At 44.5% G+C, this 11046-nt stretch overlaps 1 protein-coding gene across 1 annotated transcript in view; it reads right to left on the reverse strand.

The window, feature by feature from the left end:
* Positions 1–10839, reverse strand: part of alpi.2 (alkaline phosphatase, intestinal, tandem duplicate 2) — a gene marked incomplete at both ends in the record, with an annotated part of 38614 nt that extends 27775 nt beyond the window's left edge. Inside the window, 2 exons of the mRNA XM_084308460.1 lie at positions 9462–9578; positions 10761–10839. Of these exons, the coding sequence (XP_084164586.1) occupies positions 9462–9578; positions 10761–10839 (196 nt within the window). The remainder of the gene's footprint in view (positions 1–9461; positions 9579–10760) is intronic.
* Between the last annotated feature and the right edge of the window lie 207 nt (positions 10840–11046).

Raw genomic sequence — 11046 nt, forward strand, 5'->3', positions numbered from 1 at the left:
GTATGACCTAACTGCACAGCTGGGAGTAAAAACCCTGTTTTTCACATGATTTTAATCCAGTCACTCCTTTTAATCAGAGTGTAAGACCAGACCCTCCCAGAAACACCTTCCCACATGAGACTACGGTCAAGAAAAAAGATATGTAACTGTGAGACACGTGACCAATAGACTCAAGTTTGACACATAAACCGGGCGCAGCAGGCCTGTAAGCCCTGCGCCCAACCTCGACATCTTTAAGACACCAGCTCATGGAAGGCGTCGCCATAGCAACAACGCTACAACGGGCGGGGAAAAACCAACCGGATCCTGTCATAACAGGAGTCGGTAGAATACCCCTTTCCCCCCCCCCCCCCCCCCCTGTCAAGCACTGGCTTGGCCCTGACTGGCTCAGCAGAAAAGATCAAAAATCCCCTAAACCAATCAAGTGGGAAAGGAGGGGTTTATTCGACACCCCCTCCCGAAAACACACCCTCTATCCCTACACACAGAAACGCAACCGTAGCCATCTTGAAAAACCTCCGGTAGAAAGCAATGCATAGCATAAGCTAATACAATGCCTGCTACCCACAAAAAGTGTAAGAGGTTTCACAACAAACATAAGTCGCCGGTGCGTGAATCCTATACCCGTTGCCTATGTCATACATAGGAAAAACGCCGAACGAGAGTAACGGCTAGGCCGTGAAAAAGTGTGCGTACGAGCATTACTGCAACTAAACAACACAGCATTGTGAAACACATATACTTAGTTAAAGCAATGGAATAACACCAGTTCTAATTGCATGTGGAGCATCAAGCTAAAAAGAACCTATTACTGAGTGTAAGTTGCAGACCTTGCTTAACCTCGTAACACAACACAACTCACCCCCCAACGTAAACAGGGTAGATTCATATATACACAACCCCACCATATGATTTGTTTGAAGAAACACACAGTTTGTTCGGCCAAAACACAGTCCCCCTTATGTCGGGGAACTTTTTTTATTAATACTAATAAAGTGTAAGGCACAAAATCATAGAGGGGCCGGGAAGGGTGTAGGAGAGGGGATACAGAGGGGAAAAAAGTCACTCCTAACGGCGTCTGCCACCTCGCGCCGCTCGAGTCTTGCCACCCCGGGGAGCCCCGGAGGGACGGTAGGTTACAGTCTGCTGGACACGACGTTCCCTACCGTCTCCTCCGGTCTGGGATGGGCCGGCGGTGGCCGAAGCGCCGTTTCGTCCCCTGGCCCTCTTGGCAGGGCCAGCAGCGGCGGCGGAGGCAGTGGTAGCGGCGACGGAGACAGCTCGACGTCGCGGAAGCCTTCTGCCCCCACCGGCAAGGACGGGAGGCGGAAAATGGGGTTGGAGGACGGATCTCTCCTCTGCCATTTCTCTGCATGTTGAGGTCATCAATTGCAGGGCCTTCCCGAACAGGCCAGCGTCGGAGAGGGCGGCCGTCAGAAGAGGGGCTCTCTTCTTCTCTGGCACACGGGCCTGCTCCAGCCAAAGGTGACGCTGGCCCAGGGTGGCCAGGGCGCGCACTTTCCCCATGGCTATGGCCAGCACCTGGGAAAGGTGCAGGACAGCTCCCGCAGCCTGGGTGATCTGATCGCATTTTACCTCGTTCAGATCCGTGCCGCCCGTCATTATCCCCGATACAAATCTAGCCAGGTGGGCGATGTTAGACGCCGCAGCCAGCGATTGTGTACCAGCGATGAATGACTGGTCACCCCAATAAGCCAATCGCCTAGCCGACCTCCCCTGGAGGACCGGCTTGCATAGGGGTTCCCACACCATATCCGGACAGAGGAGCGCGGCCATCGGATTGTCAAGCCGAGGCACGCCCTCCCCCATACCTTTGACTAACCCCGACACCTGCGTAACTGGTACGTAGGCGGGAGTTAGTCCCATGATGTTGGACACCGCCTGACCCCGACGAACATAGGCCCCCATCGATGGGAAAAATGGGTAGACAACGTCCACCCCTCTCACTGGGGGACGCTGCCAGGGATGGCCTATGAGGTCATCAGGGACAGGTGCAGGCAATGGCAGCGGCAGCGGCACACCGTTCGCGGTGGCGGCTACCGCCATGAGCTCGGGAAACAAGGCCCGCAGTTCCCCCTGCGAACCTTCCTCCACCGACCCCGCATCCCTCGCATACAGCAGGCTGCGACTGGTTAAGGAGCCACAATCCGATGCGGCCGACAGTAGGGCATCCTGCTGCTGAGGCCAAGGTGGTTCCTCGACATCCTCAAACAAGGCGCCCCATGGAGCCATTTCTCCCCCCTCCGGGGTCTCCGGAGGAGGGATACTCTCCTCCACGGGACCATCATACAAGAATCCGTCCGCCTCTTCCATGAAGTCTTCAGTTTCCATCAGAAATCCAGAGTCGGACGCATCCTCGCTGGTCTCCAGCAGCTCCCCAAAACCCAGGCCGTTCGCGTCTGCACGCCACCATCTTGCGACGCAAGCGAGCAGACGCGAAAAGTTTGCGTCGCAAATCCTCCGGCTCTAAAACAATCCCCCGTTCATCAACGGGCGATTCCCCAGAACCAGAGGAACCAGAGTCGAGATCAGGCCATCGCCAGAGCGACGGCACCGAACCCTCGGCTCGTCGGTGAGGAAAACTATCCACCGGCAGTCTCCCGGGCTGGGTCGGCAACCACGAGAGTGGCAACAGCCCAGCACCGAAGCGCACGACGGAGGCGGGAATGGAGAACCGGTGGTGAAGAGTAGGTCTAGCGGGTCTACTCTCCGCAGAATACATTATGACCCAAATCTTTTCTTATACAACAAAGTGAGAGAAGAAAAGATTAAGCACAATGTAAACCAGTCACAACTCTTTTCAACTAACAACACGTCAAGTGGGGTACTACCGAGGCACTTCCTTGTGGTGAAAGCGAGAAGGAGGAGAGCAGGTGACCACACACCTGCTTATGAAGGTAAGCTGATGAGGGGTGTGGTCAGACTAATACTGGTATTAAAGGTATATTTGTGGAATGTTATTCAGTGCGCGTGCACGTACGCGAGGGAGTGCAGTAGGTGATGCCAAGCAGAGCCCCTTAACGAAACAGAACCTTTCACTACCACACTACAGATGGTTAACCGTCTGTAGTGTGGTAGTGAAAGGTTAACCTTCTATAGGGGCGACAGTGGCTCGGGAGGTAGAGCAGTCGTCTGGCAATCCGGAGGTTCCCGGTTCGATTCCCGCTCCTCCCGGGCAGCGTGTCGATGTGTCCTTGAGCAAGACACTTAACCCCTAATTGCTCCCGATGAGCAGGTTGGTACCTTGCATGGTTGCCTCCACCGTGAATGTGTGAGTGAATGGGTAAAATGTGAGTAACAAATTGTAAAGCGCTTTCGATAAAAGCGCTATATAAAAAAGCAGCCATTTACCATAGTGTGGTTGTGAAAGGGTTAACCCTTTGTCGTGTGGCAGTGAGAGGGTTAACATTCTGTATTGTTGCAGTGAAAGGGTTAACCATTTGGTAGTGTGGTAGTGAAAGGGTTAAGGACCGGTGGTAGTGAGACAGATGAACAAAAGATGAAACAAGAAAAAGCAATGATTCTGCTATGTGATTTGGGTCACGGAAATGCCCAAAATCTTACAGTCGCCCCAGGGTCATGAGGTCAAGTCAAGGTCATGCACCAGGCAGCCCACACCTGAGTTAATTGAAATGCTGAGTAAACTTTATTTGTATAGCACTTTTCACAGATAAAATCACAAAGTGCTTCACAGAAGTAAAACATCAACAGTTACATAGAGATGAACGCACTACACATAAAACAATTCTGACACATCGTAAGCATAGGCATAACATAAGAAAATTAAATAACTAAATATGAGTGCAACATAAATGTCAGCCCTAAAAACAAAACAACAATCATAAATAAATAAACAAAGTATACAACTAGGAATGAATTAAAAGCCTGTCTGAATAAAAACGTTTTCAACTGTTCCTTAAAAGTGGATAGGGAGTCAAGTGAACGCATAGAAAGGGGGAGGGTGTTCCAAAGGTATAGGGGCCATAAATTGGAAGGACCGGTCACCTTTTGTTATTAACCGGGTCCGTGGGACAACCAGGAGATTTTGGTGGGAGGACCTAAGTGCACGACTGGGGGAGTAGGGGCGCAGTAAATAAAAAATGTACACAGGAAATTTACCTTGGAGGGCTTTAAAAGTTAAAACAAGAATTTTAAAATGGACACGATAATTAATAATAATAATAATAATAATAATAATAATAATAATAATAATAATAATAATAATAATAATAATAATAATAATAATAATAATAATAATAATAATAATAATAATAATAATAATAATAATAATAATAATAATAATAATAATAATAATAATAATAATAATAATAGATCAAATTTATATAGCGCCCTTCATAGAACCCAAGGTCGCTTCACAATCAGGACAAAAAATAGGGCAAGGAAAATAGGGGGGGGAAAAAAGGGGGGATGAGGGAAGGTAAGGGATAATGGACCTAATCTAATCTAAACTAACTGATGGGGAAAAGCCTTGGTGAAGAGGTGTGTTTTTAGAGCGGATTTGAAGGTGTCCAGGGTTGGGGCGTTGCGGATTTCGGGGGGGAGAGAGTTCCAGAGGGTAGGGGATGCCACGCTGAAGGCTCTGTCCCCAAAAGTCCGTAACCTGGTGCGAGGGATGGAGAGAAGACCTAGATCAGAGGATCGTAGGTTCCGGGATGGAGTGTACTGGTGGAGGAGATCAGACAGGTATCGGGGAGCCAATGTAGAGTGGATAAAATGGGGGTGATGTGGGCACGCCTACTTGTCCCAGTTAAAAGCCTTGCCGCTGCATTTTGAATGATTTGCAAGCGGTTTAGCACAGATTTATCCAAAATTGAATTGCAATAGTCCAGGCGTGATGAAATAAAAGCATGGATGATCATTTCCATTTCAGCTCTAGAAACAACAAATCTTAATTTGGCAATGTTTCTGAGCTGATAAAAACATGACCGTGTGAGCTGGTTGACATGGCTGTTAAAAGACAGAGTCATAAAAAATTACACCTAAGTTCCTCACATGCGGTTTGACACACTGACCTAAAGGTCCAATAGAATTTTTTATAATGGGGATGATGTGGTCGGGAGCAATAATGAGGGCTTCTGTCTTACTTGCATTAAGCTGAAGGAAATTATCAGCCACCCAGCTCTTGATGGCATCGATGCATTCATTAATAATGCAAAAAATATTACACTCACTGGGCTTAAAAGAACAATACAATTGGATGTCATCCACATAAAATTGATAAAATATTCCATTAAAACGTTTAATAATCTGGTTTAGGGGAAACATATATAGGAGGAACAGCATTGGCCCTAGCACAGAACCCTGCGGAACCCCACAGGACAGTGGGGTAGAGTCCAACATGAACTGACCCACTGACACAGAAAAGCTTCTATCAGCTAGGTAAGATGAGAACCATCTCAGTGCTGACCCAGAGATCCCAAACACATCATTGAGCCTACGCACCATAACCACATGATCAACCGTGTCAAAGGCTGCGCTGAGGTCCAATAAAACTAATAGTGTGTGTTTACCATCATCTGCAGCCATTACAATGTCATTGGTAATCTTAAGAAGGGCTGTTTCGGTGGAATGAAATTTCCGAAAGCCTGATTGGAATGGGTCATGCAGATTATGGGTTTCCAGAACCATGAGAAGCTGCTCAGCCACAATTTTCTCCAGCACCTTGGACAGCAGAGGTAGTTTGGAGATTGGTCTATAATTCTCAGGAAGAGAGGGGTCTAGGTTAGCCTTTTTTAAAAGAGGTTGAACTATGGCATGTTTAAAATGGCTAGGGACAAAACCTGAGTGAATAATTGAGAAGTGTGTCTTTATGGGTTGTTCTAAGAAAGTGTGTGCCTATCAAACAAGGAGATAAGACTGAATTTCTCAGTGTTACTTTAGACTCATAACTATCTCATTACTGTCATCATTACGGTCTGATCCTTCAATGCTCTTCAGGAAGCTCTTATTAATCTTAAACGGGTACTTAATGCAAATAAAACAAAATTCATGCTGTTCACTAGAGCCAGAAATATTGGTAAATCTTTTTTGCATATATCCACTGCGAATGGATCTAACATTGAGAGAGTCACTGAATATAAATATCTTGTAATCTGGCTTGATGAGAAATGTACATTTAAATACCATTATAGACAATCTTGTCAGCATACTGCGACAGACAAATTGGCTTGTTTTACAGAAACAGAACCAGCTTCCCTATGATTAGTAGGAAAAGCATTGTTGAAGCAGTTTTTCTGTTGGATTATGAAGATGTCGTGTATAGAAATGCTGCTCCTTCCACTCTTAAACCCTTGACCCCTTGTCTATCATTCTGCCCTCAGATGTATTACTGGTGATAACTATGGTACTTATCATTGTATGATAAGGTGGATTCACGTTCTCTGTCAGAGAGGCAGAGAAGACGAATAAACACTGGTATCTGTTTATCTATAAGGCCATTGTCAGAAAACGACCACCTTATATCGCAACGATGCTAGATTGGAACTTTGTAACTCACTCAAATGACTGGTTTATGCTTAACCCGTTCACCGCCACACTACCAAACGGTTAACCCTTTCACTGCGACAATACAGAGAAGGTTAACCCTTTCACTGCCACACAACAGCCGGTTGACCCTTTCACTGCCACACTACAGAAGGTTAACCCTTTACTATCACACTACCAACGGTTAAGGTCCAGAGCCACGGTCTGAATTAGGAAATGCAGCCTTTTATTTTAGTGCTTCGACTTCTTGGAATGATCTTCAACACACACTAGAAATCGATTCTCTACTAACTTATGGACAATTTAAAACTATGTTTACAAACCTCCCTGCGTCAATTTGTAACTGTTTTAACAGATTTTATATGCGTTTTGTCTGTATTTTATTGTTTTTCTTTTAGTTTTATAGCCGTCTAATGGAATCACGGCGTCCCCAAAAGTATTCCAGAGAATTAAATGAAAGTTGAATGAATAATATTGTAAGTAAAGTGGGGATAAGCCTAGCGCAAACTAGAAAAGTTAACTCTTTCACTGACGCACTACCGAATGATTAACCTTTCACTGCGACAACACAGCAGGTTAATCCTTTCACTGCCACACGACAAAGTCAATATCGGCTGATACCGAGTACCGATGCGATCCATTACTTTCACTTAGCATTACAGACTTGGGGTCATTTGAAAAAAATTATTGAAATAATCCATTTCTCTCCATTAGAGAGAGCTAACATGCTTCTATGTGTCAAAAATACAGCAAATCAACTCACTTTGTTTTGATTTCTGACATGTTCGACGTGTTTCTTGGTATCGGATTTTAGTATCAGGGAAATTCTCCGATATCGATATTCCATTTTAGACTGGTATCAGTCCAATATCCGATACCAGTATCAGAATCAGTGCATCCCTATAATTCAAGCCGTAGTCCAATTTTACCTTGAGTACTGTCCATTCATGAGGTCTTCTGCCATGAAAAAAAGGTTTTAAAGAAGCTTCAAATTGCTCAAAACAAGCTAAACTAACTCTTAAATGTCCTATTCCAAACTAATGTCCACCAACTGCACCTCAATTGTCCATACAGTTTCTCCGCCCCTTCCGCCCCTTCCTGACAAAAGAAGCCACCCAATTCCTCGTCCAATCAACAGTCATCTCCCGCCTTGACTACTGCAACGCACTGCTTGCTGGCCTCCCGGCCACTGCCACCAAGCCTCTTCAACTCATTCAGAACGCAGCGGCCCGCCTGATCTCAAACCTACCGAAGTCGGCCCATGTCACCCCACTTCTTAGGGACCTGCACTGGCTCCCCATTACTGCACGAATCCGGTTCAAGGCCCTCGACCTGGCATACCGTGCGGCAAAGGGAACCAAAGCCTACCTCCGGTCAATGGTCTCTAACTACACACCCTCAAGACCGCTCTGCATCTTCTGGCCGTCTCAGAGCCACTCCTATCCGAGCTCCGGGAGGGTCATCAAGGAGATCCTGCCTTTTCTCAGTCCTGGCCCCACAATGGTGGAATGAACTACCCACCCCAGTTAGGACAGCCGAAACCCATCCAATCTTTCGCCGTCGACTAAAGACGCACTTCTTCAACCACTATCTGGAAAAATATATATAAAAATCTAACCCTAACTAACCTTACTGTCATGCACTTGTCCTAATAAACTAACCTACACTGTAGCACTCAACACTTTGAGGAACATTGTTACTCAGCTGATAGAGTTGTGCCCTTCCTGATGACTTGTCGTACAGAACTTGTAAGTCGCTTTGGATAAAAGCATCAGCTAAATGACTAAATGTAATGTAATAGCTCACTGTTGAAGGTAAATTAATCTCTAGTCTCTATACTTTTTTCAGTCATGCAAATCCTTTGCAAATCATCTCCTTATTTTTCAGATCAATAGGTGTACACTGGCAAAATACATAACCATAATACCATAGAGGTGAGTTCAGACCTACTGGTACTGTCGACACATAGGAACAATATAGAGCCATAACTGAATGGAACTCCCTCACATATCCCCAGCTAACAGTGAAAGGTTATCCAGGAAGAGATTAAAAGCATATCACATGACTCCGCATGACTGATTGCACAGGGACTGATCTTTATAAACTCACAGTTAGTATATAAAGTAGGTATTGCACATCATAGCCAGTATTATAATGGGCGTATCTTACCTACCTGTTATCAACTATCATACTATAATGATATACTGTACTGTTATGTTGCAATATGATGATCTCACCATTCTTACCATTAAAACACTATTATATTAAAAACAATTATGCTATACTATTACACTACTGACTATTATTATTACACTGTTATGTTATAATACTGTTATACCACTACTATTTCATATTATGCCATACTTCTTACTATTGACAGTTATGTGATTATGCTATACTCTGACAATATTGACCATTATACTGCACTATTACATCATAACGGCACACTAATATTGTACACGTTATACTAATACGACTATAATGTTATGTGTCTATTGGTGGTTCTCACTGTGTGTAATCTCTCGTTACATTGTCTTGTCAACTCAGGTAAAATGTATGTAAATACTGTAGTGGGTTTTTCTGTTCTGTATTTATGTCATATGCTGGACCCCTGTAAGAATAGCGGTCGCTATGGCATCAGCCAATGGGGATCCTAATAAGAAAAGGAAAATGAAACGAGATGAAGTCGCCCCCATCTTCACAATATCATAGATCCTCAAGTAAATCTCTCTCTCTCTCTCTCTCTCTCTCTCTCTCTCTCTCTCTCTCTCTCTCTCTCTCTCTCTCTCTCTCTCTCTCTCTCTCTCTCTCTCTCTCTCTCTCTCTCTCTCTCTCTCTCTCTCTCTCTCTCTCTCTCGTCTCTCTCTCTCTCTCTCTCTCTCTCTCTCTCTCTCTCTCTCTCTCTCTCTCTCTCTCTCTCTCTCTCTCTCTCTCACCATCGCCCAGGAAGAGGATGAGGTTCTTTGCTTTGTGGAGGTTAGGCCTCATGTTCAGGGCATCGTTCAGGGCCTGCCTCCCTTTGTTGTTCCAGAAGCCTGCATGGAGCTCTTCCTCTGAGGAAAAAAGAGTCAGCAGTTTAATAGTTAACGTCACGGTGACCAAATGCGTCCACATTTTTATAGGATTCTATCACATTTTCATAACAATAGCGAATATAACTTACCCTGCGCCGTTTTCATTGAGGTTTCTTACAAATTAACAATGTTTTATTTGTCCTTTATATGCGGATAACATTCAAATCTTATACCATTATGTTCCCGTTTAGACATCAAACATAATGCTAATGATGCACTTTTGTAAAGATAATTGGGTGACCATTCTCGATCACTGTACTCAGGTCCCATTAATAGTTTAACGCTGTTCAGATCGTGTTTTCCTAATCTGGTGCTGACCAGTGACCTGTGACCTGTGTTAAAGGTCTTGGGAATTGTATTCATGTTGTAGTCATAACATTTCCACCCTTTAATTTTAAACCAATGCTGCCATCTACTGACAACAGAAAGTGTTGTGTATCATCAACTTGAGAGGCTACCCGCACTTCCGTAAACACCGTCGCCCAAAACACATTCTAGAGATTCCCACTTTTTACTGGTACATAGGTTCATATCTAATAGTCTTTAGATGACTAAATATAGATGAATACTCATGAAATTTGATATATATATTCTAAAATAAGTATAATTTCACTTCATCTACCTGTCGACATGAAATTCCCAAACGCTGATGGTAAAAAAAGCCTGGATGTCGCACAAAATGGGGCGTGACCGAATTTGGTCCCAGACAATAAGAGTGACTGAGATTGATCTACGTTCCGTTAGTAGTTTAATAGGTTGAGTGGTTTTTGTAGCTGAACTGGACAATCAAATAATCTCAACATACAGACAAGCAAGTACTATATGGCTATATTGTTCTAAGTTTTGACTAATTTGTATTGTTATGTCATGTTATGTCATGTGGGCATGTGAAGCCGACCATGCTCTAATGAGCACATGATGATCAGGTCATTTCATTAAACCTTAGGCACTTTGTGTCAAAGCATGTTGTCTAACATCTCATTATGAGAGTGATTGTTACAGATTAACGCTATGTTATGTTGACTCCGCCAAAGGTTTTACCGCTCACTCATTCAACTCTAGAGACATACTGTACGTGTTGGATCGATGGAAAACGAATGAAAGATGCTGATTAATGCATTTCTTTTAATTATTATTATTAATTAGCAAATAGGTGCTTACCTGGAATGACAGACAAAGCCCAGTGCACGGAGAGGAAGAGGAGTAATCCAGTTATAATGAGGCTCTGTGGACTAGACATGTTGCATTTTATGTGTCATCACAGGGAGAAAGTGTGAAGCCCCAGTTATGGCCTGTTTATAGCTGCTTTGCATGGGGCAAAGGGCGGAAAACCCTGCCGTTCAGGAGAGGTTGAGTGACAAGGAAGCGCCTGTCCCATGACCATGTAAGACCTACACGTGCACATGCATGCACACACATACACACATTAACACACTAGGGATGCGCC

This window comes from Notolepis coatsorum (assembly GCF_963971535.1).
Source record: "Notolepis coatsorum genome assembly, chromosome: 2".
Lineage (NCBI taxonomy): Eukaryota > Metazoa > Chordata > Actinopteri > Aulopiformes > Paralepididae > Notolepis > Notolepis coatsorum.